The sequence below is a fragment of the Talpa occidentalis genome, unplaced genomic scaffold (genome assembly GCF_014898055.3).
Source record: "Talpa occidentalis isolate TD23 unplaced genomic scaffold, MPIMG_talOcc4v2.1 talOcc4.14, whole genome shotgun sequence".
Lineage (NCBI taxonomy): Eukaryota > Metazoa > Chordata > Mammalia > Eulipotyphla > Talpidae > Talpa > Talpa occidentalis.
The window spans coordinates 26947721-26964114 of NW_023601433.1; the positions used below are offsets into that span (position 1 = coordinate 26947721).

The 16394-nt window shown below is 45.2% G+C and overlaps 1 gene segment (V, D, J or C); it reads left to right on the top strand.

Moving 5' to 3' along the window:
* The first annotated feature begins 7877 nt into the window (after positions 1 to 7877).
* On the top strand, positions 7878 to 11189 carry LOC119244052 (immunoglobulin lambda variable 2-18-like). The segment is given in 3 exon segments: positions 7878 to 7923; positions 8034 to 8350; positions 11058 to 11189. Coding segments are annotated over 3 exon segments (495 nt in total).
* The last annotated feature ends 5205 nt before the right edge of the window (positions 11190 to 16394 follow it).

Sequence of the window (16394 nt, forward strand, 5' to 3'; positions counted from 1 at the left end):
TCGGGTAAGCAGAAAACAGATACTGAACAGATATTTTTGGAGGATCCTCTCTTGTGAGACAGGAGTAGAGGACAAGAGAGTTTTGGGGAAGTCAAACCCAGAGATCTTAGGGTATGTCCATCATGATCTGACATTCTCCACTCTCTAGTCACTCAGGGCACAAGCAAGGACCCCAGGGAACGGACCCCAGGGACATCTGTCTTGACCCTCCATGTCTTCCACCCTAGGCTTACCTGGGCCAGCACTGAACTCACCAGGATTTGTTTTCCTCTTTCCAGCTTTCTGAGTCTCCCTCAGTTTCCAGGTTCTGGGACACTGGATCAACATTTCCCTTGCTGGAGTGTCATCAGGTGTCACATTTGTGTTGTATCCTGGGGCCAACAATACTGGGTTGAGCCCATTCTCCTTATCTCTGTCCTCAGGACTCTGGCCCAGGGGTCTCTGATCACTTCCCTGGTGTTGAGTCTCCATGACCCAGTGGCTCCACCTGAGGAGGAGGCTGCTCATCACTGTCCTTTATTTAGGAGGCCTGGCACTTTCCACGGTGTGCAAGTGCAAGGGGAAGGGAGGCCAGAACCTGCCCTGTGCTCACAGGCTCCCGCCCTGTTCTGAAGATGCTGCCCCAGCCTGTGCAGAGGGACCTTAACACACATGGCCTTGGCAATGTGGTTCCCACAGCAGCTCCATTGTCATCCCCTGACACCAAAATGAAAACAGCCACTCTTTTATTGCTTTGGGAAAAAACAGCATTTTTTTGGGTCTCTTTATCCTAATTCTTCAAATGTCCTAATGGAGACAGGGAAATACATGTTGGGGCCAGTTTTCCCAGTTGTCATGTATATCCGCACTTTACATGCTCTGGTCTCCCACGCCTGTGCAGCCCAGTCTGGACTCAGTTGTTCAGCACCACGTCTCCTTGTTCACTCAGGTCTGCCCTGCAGAGTCAGTGTGGCCTTTCTTGGTGCCTCCTCTTCCGCACATTGTTGCTGATAGGAGAGAGGCTGTTGCTGCAAATCTACGATGAGCTTGCAAATTGTGTCTTCTCTTGACCTTTTGGGCAGTGCCTCTCATTTCCACATATAAATGAAATCAATCGATGTTTCTCTTTTTTCTTCTTTTTCGCTTGTCATAGCCCCTTACAGCTCCATCCATGTTGCCACAAATGGCCTGAGTTCACTTTTTTTTAAATCACAGAGTAGTATTCTATTTTGTACATGTATCACCACTTTTTGTTTTATTTTTTTTTTACTTTTTTATTTTATATAATTCTTACATCATTTTTCATTTTTGCATAATGTATTCATTTTCATTTTGGTTATATTCCCCATGGAATTGAACCCTTCCCTTATTTTGACCCTAGTCCTTCCTCTCCCCACCTTCCTCCCCGTAGTGTATCTCTGGTTTATAGTTTCTTCTTGACTTTGATTTTTACTTCGTATTAATTGGTCTTTTTCCTGTTCTCTTATTTATGTTTTCTAAATTCCTGCTATGAGTTAGACCACCCAGTATTTTACTTTTTCTTTCTGGCTTATTTCGCTGAGCATGATCCCTTCCAGCTCCATCCATGTTGCTGCAAACTGCATGTGTTTATCTTTTTTGATTGCTGAGTAATAATCCATTGTGTATATGTACCACATCTTCTTGATTCAGTCATCTGGATCAAGATTTTGGGCATTTGGGTTGTTTCCATAGCTTAGCTGTTGTAAATAGTGCTGCTATAAACATAGGGGTGCAGGTGTCCTTTGGAATTAATGTTTCTGTGTTTTGTGTAAATACCTAGGAGTGGAACTGCTGGATCACAAGGATGCTCTATGTTTAGTAGGTCAAGAAATCTCCACACAGCTCTTCATAGTGGTTGGACCAGTTTGCACTCCCACCAACAGTGCAGGAGAGTTCCTTTTTCTCCACAACCTCGCCAACATTTGTTGTTGCTAGTTTTTTTAATATGTGCCATTCTCACTGGTGTGGTGGTTTTGATTTGCATTTCCCTGATGACAAGTGATGTTGAACATTTTTTCATATGCCTGTTGGCCATTTGCATTTCCTCTTTGGAGAAGTTTCTTTTTAGCTCTTCTGCCCATTTTTTGATTGGATTATTTTCTTTGTTTTTGTTGAGTCTCATCAGCTCTTTGTAGATTTTTGTGATCAGTCCTTTATCATTAGTGTTGTGTGCAAAAATGTTCTCCAAGTCAGTGGGGTTTCTCTTTGTTTTGGTTATTGTCTCTTTTGCTGTGCAGAAGCTCTTTAATTTGATGTAGTCCCAGCTTTTTATCTTTGCCTTCACTATCAGTGCTTTGGGTGATGCGTCTGTAAAGATGTCTTTGAGGTGCATGTTGTGTAGTGTTTCACCTATATTTCCTTCTACATATTTTATGGTTTCAGGTCTTATGTCTAGTTCTTTAATCTATTTTGAGTTGGTTTTTTGTGCATGGTGTGAGGTAGTGGTCAAGCTTCATTCTTTTGCATGTAGTGACCCAGTTTTCCCAGCAGCATTTATTGAACAAACTTTCTTTGCTCCCATGCATATTCTTTGCTCCTTTGTCAAAGATTAGTTGACCATAAATCTGTGGGTTTATTTCAGGATTTTTTATTCAGTTCCATTGGTCCGTGTGTCTGTTCTTGTTTCAATATATATCACAACTTTTTGATCCATCAGTCTGTTTGGGGCATCTGTCAAAATAGGTGGGGGAAGAGTAAAAGGGAATATGGTGATGGCCACAGTCAGGTTTTGTAATAGAACTTCAGGGAGATCACCTGAGCAGAGAAACCAATGCTGTGCAAACACGAGCAATGATGCACGAAAATAATAAATAGAAATAAATATGCAAATATAGTAAATATGTAATAAATAAAACAGAGGAGCAGCTAAAGAAGGTGAAAATGTTGCTGAGGACTCAGGATAAAGTACATGGACCTTTTCCTTTAATATCTCACTAGGTGACCTCATATCCAAAGAAACCAAACAGGAAAGAATTTTAGTTGCATCTGCGATGTGTGGGATCCTCCCCTTCCATCCATGGATTCCTTTCCTGAAGTATCCCGCAGTGTGCTGACTCCTTACTCGTGAAGGCTGTTTCACAAAAGGCTCCTTTTCCTTCAAGGAAAGATTTCTGGTGGGCATGTCCCCTTCCTCAGGAATCCCCAACATTTCTGGGGAGGCAGGAGGCATGAGTCCTCATTTGCATGAGGCAATTCCAGTTCTTGCTGGAGTGCCTGTTAAAAATCTTCATAAAGACACGTTTAGACGTAGACATGATTTGACTTGGAATGTTCAAGTGTATAAATGAAGGTAGGTTTCGGCCCAGAGGCCCTCATGAGACAAATATTTCCACCTCACCAGAACTTTCTCAGTTTTAGATCTGAACATGATTGTTCTGGCCAGGACCTAGCCCCAGCGCCTCAGGAGGAAGAGTCACTGTGATGTCAGCGAGAGTGGGCCTGCAGCGCCCAGAGTCGCCGTAATTGTTCTGCGTGTGTGCCAGTGTCCTGTCCGACACTCGCGTTTCTAACAATTCATCTCTTTCCCTTGTCTCACTGCTGGAGCTGGATCATTTTACCTCATTCTCTGCCCAGTGCTGAAATTCACATCACATGTGCCATTGTCCTCAGGCATTTGGACTGGAAATGAATGAAAATGCCCACTGTCCAGGTTCCCTAGCTTGCACATGGCAGCTGATGGGTTTTCCCACCTCATATCCTCAGATGGGATCTGGTGAGAGCCAATTCCTGAAGAGAAGTTAATCTCCTCATATTCCACCAGTAATTATTTTTTCAAACCTTGTGCTGCCCTCTTCTTATTTCCCCAGTCAACAAGCAGTACCGTCACTGAACTCCCACAGGCTGGGTTGGTGTCACACATCATGGCCATCAGTGTCCGGGTCACAGCACAATGAGGATGGGCCGATGCTCCTGGACACAGAATAGCATGCTGGGTCCTTGTCTTCTGTCCCTGGGAAAGGAGGGATTAGCTATTTCTCTGCTCTGCTGGGATCCCCTCCTCTCCTTGTCTCTCAGATGCAGGCAGGGTAAATCCTATACCTTCTTGGCATCAGGAATCTTGTGCTCCAGCAAAGGATTCTTGAGGGAACATCAAACTCTGATTGCCTTCTCTGCTGTAAAGTGGGGTGAAAGGAGTGAGGGGTGTTGGGAGAGAGAGAGGTTAGGACAGAGGGCAGATTGAAAAGGGAGAGAGTGAGAGACAAAGAGGGAGAAAGAGAAGTAAAAAAAATGTGACATTTGCAGGGTTGGGAGCGGAAGACTCAGGTGGAAACTACATGAAAGCTTATTTCAATTTAAATGTACTCACCTCAGAAACAAAGGTGACAACTGTCTCTAACATCCCTGAATGTGGTTTGGAGTCTTTGAAGTGGCTCAGCTCCCCAACCTGAGCTTGCCCCTTGATTCGCTCAACAATTAAACATTAGAGAGTGGAATATTAGGGTCCACTACCGAGTCTTCAACAGATCAGACAAACAATGTTGGAGAAAAATGAGAATTTCATCGGGAGCAAAAGCTTGCACAAAGTCACTGTGGTAGAGAAAATATGGACGATATAAGGAACAGAGCGGCTGGGGAATGCTCTACTGAGGCAGTGAGGAAGTAGAGTGGGCAGTTGTGGCTGCAGAGAGACCACATCATGCCTGAAAAGTCTAAATACGGAGACCTCGCCGGTGGTGCAGTGGGTTGAACGCTATACTCTGAAGCTGTGAAGCTGCGAAGCTCTGAAGCTGTGAAGCTCTGAAGCTGTCCGTAGCCTCTTTAGCGTGGTTTCGATTTCCGGCAGGCCAGGGAGAAACCCACATGGAGCAGCAGACCTCTCCTGTCTCGCCCACTGCTCCTCTCAGCAGTGTCTTCGTTCCAACTGCCTGCTCTGCTCCCCACTCTGTCTCTGGTGAATTCTCTCACCTTCCCACGCCTCTGACCTGTACCCCAGCTCTTATAAAAATAAATAAATCCTTAAAAAAAAAGTCCAGATAAGGAGTTTCAATTTCATTGATGAGCGGTCTTATTTTTATTATTTGTAGGATTTTCTTCCTTCTGTTTGCTTTGTGCTTGTCTTTGTCCTTTCCTTCCTATGTTTTTGATATGGAATTCAGCTATCAATTTCCCTGTCAAACTGAGTTTACAGAACCCATACTTTTTTTTTTAAGATATTTTTATTTATTTATACAAGCACTGGGTACAGTCAGAAGCGCGGGAGGGTGAGAGAATTCACCAGAGCCAGAGCGGGGAGCAGAGCAGGCAGAAGGACCGAAGTACACTGCTGAAGGGAGCAGCGGGCGGCAGGAGAGGTCTGCGCGCTGTGCGGGACCCTCCTCTGGTGGCCTGGTGAAGCCAGGGATTGAGTCCGCGCCACATAGGCTGTGGGGAGCTTAGCAACCCAGAGCTCAACTGCTGCACCACCAGGGAGGCCCTAAATGCACTTCATTTAATTCTTAAGTTGCATTTGTGTCCTAGATGTCATATCAAATGACCCAAACTGTCCTAAAAATAACAGAAATGTATTGTCTCCCAATTCTGCAGGTTAACAAGGCAAATATGAACCTAACTGTAGAGTTATACTCCCTCTGTTTAAAAGGGGGAAGGATCCTTGCTCCTTCCTAACCAGGTGACTGTGGGCAATTCCTACAAAGTCCTTGATTTAAAACACTCCCTGGTCAATCTCTGTCGTGGACTCCCGGTGGCATTATCTCTCCTGCTTGTTTGTGTTTCATCTTTTCTCCTTATTAGGACACTGGTGTTGTTAGGGGGAAGGTTGTCCTGAGCTAATTCCATGCAGGCTTTGTGGACTTCACCCCCACTCCAGACCAAAGCCATCAGGACATTGGGAAAGACAAATCCCATCACCACCAAAGGGAAGGTGGCTGGGACCTGAGGGTGGAGTTAAGCAGCCAGGTTTTCTATAAAACCAGACCCGTGGGCCTTGGGGTCTCTTTCTTGGCTTCAAGGCTCTTGGCTCACCGCCAGCTCTCAGAGTGCCATTTGGGATTCCATGTTGGCAGAACGGGGAGGACGCAGTGAGGACTTTATCTCCCTCTTTTCTCCCTGAGTTGTACATTTCCTCATTTCCCCTTCCCTTGTAAACAAACCTTTTATTCACCTTAGGTGTGTGCCTGCAGTTAAGTATTAGTAAGGCCCTTTTAAGTGTGCGGTGAGGACCCACAGTCAGACAACCCTCTTTGATATCAGGGTTGCCCTGTAACAGTTATAGTGGATTAGGGTCCACCCTAATGAAGTGTTACATCACCTTAATTTGATTACACATTTCCCAACAAGATCTCATTACCTGTTTGGCGGTTTGCCTATTTTGTTAGTGTTTTGAGATGCAATTGAACTAAAAACACTAGGAGTATAGAAAAATTCCAGATATTTTTTCCATTGACACTCAGATTAATTTCATAATGGTCTGAGAATATATTTTGTAAGATTGTAGTGGTTGCAAAAATAGAATTCATTTTATTATTGAAGATATTTCTTATTTTGATGACTATTCTTGTGAAACAGTAACAGCATGAGTTTTGCTGTGATTTTTAATGACATTTTATTAATGTCAATTTTGTTAACTTGGATCATGATATTGCTGAATACGTTCATGTCATATTAATTTCTGTATAATTGCGCTTCAATGACTGAGAGTAATGAAATGAAATAATGAAATCTCATTATGGATTTGTAGATTTTGCCATGTCTCATTTCAGCGTATCAGTTTTATCTTCATATGACAAGAAGTTGTGTTCTTAGGTGTGATGATTTGAAACTTGATAGCTATCTAATATGCTTGATATAATATCTTGATAGCTATACTTTCTATTAATCTGGTAATTTTCCAACCAGTTTGGTTGATTTTTAAAGTATGATTGTTTACATTATAACTTTTTTTTTTTTACCAGTTTTCTAGTATACTTTGCCCTTTCCATAGATATTTCCTGTGTGCTTCTTTTTCAGGTGGGCTAATTGCAGAAAACAAACTTTCCTTTGTACTTTTTGTTTACTTGTTTGTTTCAAAAGCTAGTGGAAAAGAGAGAATGACTTGGAGCGCTCTAGCAAGTAGAGTCTGTTACAACTGCAGGGAAGGGCCAGGAGCTGAGAGGACAGGGCAGGAATTTCCAGCTCCCAGGCTCTGCATCCATGGGTCTTGGGCTGCACCATCTGCGGCCACCATCGGGCAGCAAGGGCCTGTGTGGACGAACCTTCATTGCTGTGATTTATCCAGAACTGCATGAAGTCACAGGAACTCTTTACCTCTGAGCTTTTCCTAGGAAGAAGCAGTCTCAGATGTCCCAAATCTGCTGAGTTATTTTGAGCTCAGACCATGGAATGCAACAAGAAAAGGGTGAAACTAATTGCTGGTTGGCTATAACTTCAAATGCAGGTCTCTCTCCCTAGAACTTTCTATGATTCCCTTTACAAGGGACTCAAATAACTGCTCCCTGCATGCTCTATGCTTTTAGCTGCATTCAGAGGAGAAATGGTGTTGCATGCTGTTTACATTCCACATGAACCAAACCTTATAATTGTACTTTTTTTTTGAAATTTGCATCAGATTTAATCCCAGGGAATAAAAAAAAAAGAGCAAATTAAACAATAGTCTTAGAAATTTTAAGAGAGAGGGAGAGAGAGTATCACAAAGGTGTTGTGACGTCTTGTTCAGGTTTGGGGAGGTTGGTTTATCTTGCCTGTGGAAGCGAAATGGAAGAAAAGGCAAGAAAGTTCAAATGATCTCATCTGTGACCTGACCCTTGAATCTAAGAAGCAGGAAGCAGATTTGCATAGAGACCCTCTTCCTCCTCTTAGGCAGGGCTGGGGATAAGAGACATCTGGGGGAGCCAGGCCCAGGTTGGGGCATCAGAAGACAGAGACCTTGGCTTGTCTCCACCATGGCCTGGACTGTGCTTCTCCTCACCCTCCTCACTCAGGCCACAGGTGAGACCTCCAGGGAAGGGACACTGAACACATCACAGCTGACCCTTATCTCTGCTCAGCTCACCTGGGCTCAGGCTGAACTCACTTGTGTATGTTTTTCCTCTTTTCAGGTTCCTGGGCCCAGTCTGCTCTGACTCAGCCTTCCTCAGTGTCTGGGGCTCTGGGACAGTCAGTCACCATCTCCTGTGCTGGGACCAGCAATGACATTGGGCAGTATAACGATGTATCCTGGTACCAGCAGCTCCCTGGCAAGACACCCAAGCTCCTGATTTATGTTGTCAGTTACCGGCCCTCAGGGATCCCTGATCGCTTCTCTGGCTCCAAGTCAGGCAACACGGCCACTTTGACCATCTCTGGTCTCAAGCCTGAGGATGAGGCTGAGTATTACTGTAGCTCATTCAGGAGTGGTTATACTTACCACAGTGGTGTAAGTTCACGGGGAAGTGAGACAAGAACCTGCCCTGTGCTCCCAGCGTCCCTGTTGCACAGAAGAGGCTTCCCCCACCCTGTGCAGATGGGGCTTCATGCACGTGGCCTTGACAATTCAGTTCACTCTTAGCTCCTCTCTTCTCCTTAGTGCAATCCACAATGATGCTGTCTTATTTTCAGGGTGCAATGATTTTTTTTCTCTACATTTATGATTGATCCTAGAATGTCCTCCACTTTCCATTTCTTTAGTGACAGGAGTTCATGGCATAGAGCTCAGGCTGTTCTCCTCCGTGGAGTCGGTTCTCTGCTGCTGGAGACTCTGGAACATGTCCCTTGTCCCAGCCACGTGTTAGTGTGGTGCTGCTGTCGGTCTTTTGTGACAACAGGATGTGAGTTTTTGTAGACAAAGAATATCATTTTCTGCAACCCTGTTTCTGTAACTACACATGACTGTTCTAGAATGTCTGGGAATCTGTCCAAGTATCTTTATTTTTCAGAGAGCTTGGAGAGTGCAAATCCTCTCATGTGTCTCTGCCTTGAAAAGGTTCCAGTTTTTCTTAAAGGTGACTAGTATGGTTCTTAACAGTGAGCAGTGGGAAGAAAATTATAGCTAGAGCATGAGTGAGTGGGATCCTCCACAGTCTTTGTTCCTGTTGACTGTGGAGCCTTCAGCTTGGCACAGGGAGGTGCAGGTCCCGTATTGGCAGCGAGATTAACATATGACACTTCAGGGTGGAACATCTGTGGGTTGAGATGGGACTTCCTTTTTTAATTTTTAAAATATTTTTATTAATTTATGCATACAAGGACTGGAGTGTAGGCCAGAGGTGCGGGGGTGGGCGGTTGAGAGGATTCGCTAGAGAAAGTATAGGGAGCATAACAGGTGGATCTACTGAAATACACTGATGAAGTGAGTAGAGGGGGAGACAAGCAGAGGTCTGCTGTGCTGTGGGTTAGTATGGGAGTGGCTGGCAATAGCTTGACAGCACTGAGACTTTAACCCCTGAGCCACCAGGGAGGGCCAGGATTGGACTTCTTCAGGCCAAAAGCAGCTAACACTTACCATGTTTCATTCTTGCTAAAAATTTGTGTTTTTCTCTATTTCCCATTCATTGGTATATTACATATAATTATAACAGGAATATACTGCAGTATAACTTGTTGGGTGCATCAGCACATCAAATGTCCCATGTGACAGACAGACTTGAAATGAGGGTTCCTAGGGCTGGTGTAGTTAGGACAGCCCCCCTCACTCCAGCCCCTCCCTCTACATCCTCCAAACCTGGAGTTCACCTCCTGCTCCCCATTGGGTCATTTAAATCTGAGCGAGCTCCCTCTTATTTGGCAGTATATATTCTTTTACCATTTAAGGATTCAATCTTCCTAGGTCTCCTCTTCATAACTTTATTTATTTATTTTTTTTAATGGAACATTCCAACTTCATTTTATTTCCCATCCATTGTTTCTTCATTACTGACTTGAGAAACCCTCAGGGCCACACACTCGGGAAGAAACACCTACTGGGACAGGTAGAATGATCATGAAGTTGTATCGAAACCCCCAGTATGGCAGGACACATTTCAATCAGGAAAAGATAAAGGGAAAAGGGATTCGATGGAAACAGGAACTGGAAAGCAAAAAGTGATGAAAGAAGAAAGAATAAAACAGATTTCAACTCCACTAGTCTGTCTTCCCTGGTGATTGTGTTATACCCCCTGGTTACTGGGGGAAGCAAAGGCCTAGATTTGGGGACATTATTGGTTTTGTCAATGGGCCTGATTCAGTTTTGGAGCTGCTTCTCTCAGAGCACCCTTGCATTATTCAGAAATAGGGTCACAATTCTTCTGTACCCCAACGGTTCTTTCTTTATGATAAATGAACCAGGTCTCAGTCTCTGGACAGTGTCTGTCACTGCTCCTGCTTAGGACACAGAGGCTTTTGAGAAGAATGAGGGAAAGCTGAAGAGAAATGAAAAGTAGCCACCTTTGGGTTTCATCATCGGAAAACGAGTGATTGGAGCTCCTTAGACAGCCTTGAACCCTGTCTTTTCCACACTCCTCAGAACAAGGAATAGTCCCAGATCCTCAGTCAGGAGCCGCCATGAGTCTGTGGTGGAAGGACAGGGACAGCCCCAGGGGCTTTAACACTGCCACAGGCTCAGTCTGTCCTGACTCAGTAGTACAGCTCAGAGGGACAGCATGTCAGTTGAGCTCTGCCATTCTCGGATGCAGAAGAACTAGCGTATAGGAACAAGTTAGAGTGGGATGAGCAGAAACAGGTACAGGAAGCAATTTGTGTGAAGGCCCTCCCCTCTGAGACAGGGGTAGGTGATAGGAAAGTTTGGGGAAGTCAGGCCCATCTCCTGGGTTATATCCATCATGATCTGTGCTCCTCTCTCCACTCCCTCTTCACTCAGGGGACAAGCGAGGCCCCCAGGAAGTGACCCAGGGCATGAGTGCTGACAATTTCTCTTCCACCCCAGGATCAACTGGTCCCAGAACTGAGCATCCCTGAGTTTGTTTCCCTCTTTCCAGCTTCCCGGTCCCAGTCGCTCCTGTTGGAATCCCTTGGGCAGTGTCCATGCTCTGGAACACTCAGTGACCATTTCCCTTGTTGGAAGTGACATGGGGTATCACACCAGTGGTGTATCGGGGCCTGGGTTGAGCCCAGTCTCCTTATCTCTGCTGTCGGGACTCTTCCCCCAGGGATCCCTGATCACTTCTCTGGTAATGATCATCCCTGACCCTCAGTGGCTCCACCTGAGGAAGAGACTGATCATCACTGTCCCTCATTTAGAAGCCTGGCACTTCCACAGTGTGCAAGTTCGGGGGAAGTGAGGCCAGAATCTTCCCTTGCTCACAGGCTCCCTGAAGATACTTCAGAGCCTGTGCAGAGGGGACATCACACAAATGTCTTGAGAACATGGTTCCCAAAGCAGGTCCATCATTCTCCCCTAACACCCCAAAGCAAAACATCCTCTGTTCTATTGCTTTGCAGTAAAAGAGCTTTTCTTGTTCTCTGTGTCCAAGTTACAGAATATGTAACTTTCCCAACTCAACTACACTAGAACGGACAGGGAGACAAGTTGGGGCCATTTTCCTCAGTTTTCAAGTATATCCTCACTTTACATGTTCTAGTCTCCTGTGCCTGTGCAGCCCAGCCTGGACTCAGTTGTCCAGAACAATGTCTCCTTCACTCAAGTCTGCCCTGCTGAGTCAGTGCGGCCTTTCTTGGTGCTTACTCTTCTGCACATTGCTGCTAAGAGAAGAGATGCTGAGGAAGGTGAAATTGTTGCTGAGATCTGAGGATTAACTACATGGACATTTTATGTTAATATCCCTCAAGGTGACCCCATATCCAGAGATACTGAACAGGAAAGAATTTTAGTTGCATCTGCGGTGTGTGGAATCTTCCCTTTCCATCCTGTATTCCTTTCCCACTAGGAAGGGCTGTTTCCCAAAAGGATCCCTTTTTCTCCAAGGGATGAGATAGCTGGTGGACATGCCCCCCTTCCTCAGGAGTCCCCAACATTTTTGTTACTCATCATGAGCCAATTCCACTTCTTGCTGGAGCACCTGTTACAATTTATCATAATGACACGTTCACATGTAGACATGCAGTTTGACCAAGAAGAGTCAAACATCTGAATGAAGGTAGGTTTCAGCCCCAGAGGCACCAGGCCATGACCAACTCTTTCCATTCCACCAGAACTTTCCCAGTTTTATATCTGAACATAATGTGATCTGGCCCGGAACCATCCCCAGTGCCTCAGGAGGAATGGTCACTGTGATGTCAGCTAGAGTGGGCCTGCAGTGTCCGGACTCACCATGATTGTTCTGCGTCTGTGCCAGTGTCCTGCCCGAGACTCGCGTTTGTACCAGTGGACTCAGTAAAGTCAACTGCATGGATGGCATCCGGCCTGGGAGGGTCTGACTTAGACAAGGCAGGGGAAGGAGAAATTCATTGTTTCTCCTTGTCTCACTGCAGTAGCTGGATCATTTCACCTCATTCTTGCCCAGTGCTGAAATTCACATCACATGTCCCCTGATTCTCAGGAACTTGGACTGGAAATTAATGAAAACGCCCTCTGTCCAGGCTCCCTAGCTTGCAGATGGCAGATGATGGGATTTCCTAACTCAGGAAACAAGGATCTGGTGGGAGCCATTTCCTGATGAGGAGTCAATCTCCTCATAATTTAACATTAATTATTTTTTCAAATCTTTTACTAGTCACCTTCTTAATTTCCCAAGTCAACTGCCATTACCTTCTCACTGTGTCCCCCAGCTGGTCAGTGTCACACATCAGTGGCTCATCAATAGCCGCATCATAGCACATGGGGATGGGCCGCGGCTCCTGGACACAGAATAACAACTTGGGCCCTGCCCCTTGTTTTTGTGAGGCTGGCAGCAGCTGCCCCTGCTTGTAGGGTGGATGTCTATATGTAAATTAACCAGGTGACCAAGGGGCTTCTGTCTGGTTGTCCCTGTACATTTTACATAAGGCTGCTTGACTGTACGGCCATCAGTGGGACCTTTACAAAGTATCTACATGTGTCACCTGAGACATGAGACAGATGTCACATTGTCTGCACTGGGAGCAACAGCCACACAAGATTTATAATCCTACCTCCTGGTCCCACAATGTCAGCACAAGAATGTGGGATGTGATTTTCTGATGGTGTTGTCAGTTCTGTGCCCTCAGGAGTCCCAGCTCAAGTCCCAGGGTCCAGGTATGCAGCAGGACCTCTTTGACCACCTCTGGACTTGCTTGAGATAAAGACTGATGAACACTGTCCTGGGACAGCCAGAGCATTTACCCATAGCACTCCACATTCACGGGACACTGGGGCCACAGCCTGAGATTTTCTCTCAGCACTGGGCTATGTACTCGCAGTGAGTCACTGTGGTTTCTACTGTCCTTTCTGCTCCTGTGCTGAGAGGGAGTCTCATATCACATAATGTCATCTTAGGAAACCACCCTGTCACCTGGGCCATTTAATGTCACCTAATCATGGGGGAGAGGTTTGCTCACCTTTGCCATATTTGTTGGTTAGAAACAAATTACACCTGGTTCTCAAATTGAAGGCCATATTTTGAAGGGTCACCATGGGGTGGTCCTACACAGTCTATTAAAAACAGATTTTTAATCCATAGTTGAAAGCTCTTGTGAAAAGCCCTGCAAATGTTGCTGAGGGAACAGCAAGAAACAGAAGTAAGTCCTACCTTTCAGTGTCCACCCTCTTGTACCACTTGGTTAGCTGATGCTTATCTGAACCCAAAGAGCATTTATGTGATATTATGTGACCAGCCATGGTTTTGCCATACTCGCTTTCCTCTCCTGACTCTGTACTGAAATCACATCCTACACCCTCATGCTCTTCTGTGTTCAAGAAGCTGCACTCCAATGGTGTGTTTACTCATCATCTAGGGAGCTCTGTGAGGGCTGTTTTCTTCAGACACTTAGGCCAAGGCAACATATTGCAACTGACTGAATGATGACACTGACGTGTAAGCCTGGTTGGGGGACTGCAATGTCTGCAGGCTACCATCAAGATGCTTGGCTTGCAGTAGGTTCTAAGAGCTTTTCTCCTTAGTCACTCCAATGGGGAAAGCTGTCAAGCCCATTGTCTCCACTCAGTGTCTTCTCTGCATGTATATAAGCACCCCAGGCTCATCTCAGGCCAAAGCAGAGACTAGAACAGATTGTGGGGGCCCACCCTAAGGGGAGATTGAGAGGTCCCATCCCTGTCTTCTGTCCCTGGGAATGGAGGGATTAGCTTTTCTCTGCTAGATTGGGATCCCCTCCTCTCCTTGTCATTGAGATGCAGGGAGGGTAACTCCTCTGTCTTCTTGGCATCAGGAATCTTTTTCCAGGAAGGGATACTTGGGGGAAGATCAGACTCTGTTCCCCTCCTCTGCTCTAAAGTGGGGTGAGTGGAGTGAGGGGTGTTGGTAGAGAAAATGAAGGATGGAGTGAAGATTGAGAGAGAGAGAGAGAGAGAGAGAGAAATAACACAAATATGACATTTACAGGTGGGGTGGGAGAAGACTCAGGGAGAAACTGCATGAAAGCTTATTTTGATTTTACTGTACTCCTTTCAGAAACTGAATCAGGGTGGTCCTGCCTTGTTACCCTATCTGTTACAGGACAGGGAGAGGGCACTGCAGAAACCCAAATCTGCCTGGTCTAAATAGGTCCCGACATCTACAGATAAATAAAACATACAAAAATCTTTGATGAAAAGGAACTTTAATACACTTAGTGTGAAATACAGAAAAGACAAAGATAGTTTCCAAATCAACCACCTGAAGTTATCTATTCCCTTGTGGGTAAAAGTTCTGCCAAACAAGGTTGGACCATGCAAGACCAAAAGCCTGCCACAAGTCTAAAGCATCTCCCAGCGGAATCCATAGAAAAGGGTCAGAAACAGCCAGACAAGTCTGGGAGCAAAAAAGCAAAATCAAAATCAAGATAAACACTGCTATTTTTAACCTCCACATGGAACTGTCACCCACATCTGTTTCAACCAGTCCAGGTCCATGAAGCAAGTGCAGCTTCTTCACGTGCCTCTCTGTGCCATGTGCCTCCTCCAGGTCTCCTTCTGATTCTCTATCCTTTTTCCTTCCTTCTTCAGTCTGTTCTCCAGCTTCTTCTTCTCCCAGTTTAGCTCCATCATCCCTTGCATGGGCTAGGGATCCCGGGACTCCCCTTTTTTGGGGACCACCCTGTTATAAAACCAATGTGAAAATTACTCTTTAACATCACTGAATGTTGTTTGGAGTCTTTGGGACAAATGCCATAGCTCAGCTTTCCAACCTGAGCTTGCCCTTTGATTCCCTTAACAAGCAAACATTGCTGCGTGCAATATTAGGGTATATACTGAGTATCAACAGACCATACATACAATGGAGGAAAACCAGAATTTCATCGAGCGCATGTGCAAAGGCACTGTGGTAGAGAACATATGGATGATTTAAGGAACAGAGTGACTTGGGAATGCTCTACCTGGGCAGTGAGGAAGTAGAGTGGGGATTGTGGGCCACAGACAGATCACATGATGACTGAAAAGTCCAGATAAGGAGATTAGATGAATGAAAATTAGTTCCTTAAATGTAAAGAGAATTTATTTGAGGATGTTCCATCGGTATTTGATGCTTTAAAAACTCTCTGAATATTTTTTGGTGAACAAGCTGTTTGAAAGAAACAGATGCACATTGAGTGGTTAGGTGGTGTGCTTCTTGTCTGGGGACAACATCAAGGGTCTTGCACTGATAGAAGCTGTGGAGTAGTGCCGCAGACCAGCCTAGTCATTCAGAATCTGAGAGCGGACAGTAGGAGGTTAAGGACAGGCAGATGCATTAGTGAAAGCTGGGACCAGGTGGGCTGTGGCAAAGCAGACAGAAACTTCAATCCTAGTGCAGTGCATTTATTTATACAATCTTGAGCACAGAGGAGGGGAGGACAAAGTTGAGGCATTCCTAACAGCATCTTGGAGGTATCAGGAAGTGCCAACAATTGCAACACTATCAAGAAGCTGCAAGCCTGTGCTGAGTGCAATGTTCCAGCTTGATGGACACAGTGGGGAGAAATCCTTTTTCTATGCCTCATGACTGAGCAACTGTTGCTGTCTCAGATCATTTGGGGTGGTGGTGGTGTGGCTCAGGACTGTTGCCCCAAGAACACATGCCCTTGTACCCAACAGAGAAGGAAGAGATGGTTTCATGATTGAGTTGACTGCTTATGCATTGGACTAGCTGTGGGAGACAGAGAAAGAATAAAGATAATGCCCATTTTCACTTGGGCATTAATATGGTTGGAACTGTCATTGAAATGGAGTCAGATTGGATAGCAATAGATATGAGGGAGAAAATGATTTGTGGGGGACCATTCATCTTTTTTTTTTTATTTCTGAGAAATCACAGAAAACATCACAACAATGTCTGTAATATTTATGTGCAAAATGCAATTCACAGGCTTGGATATATATTTTGACCCTAACTCTATAATCACATGTTTATTTAGTTTCTCATCAATTGATTCAT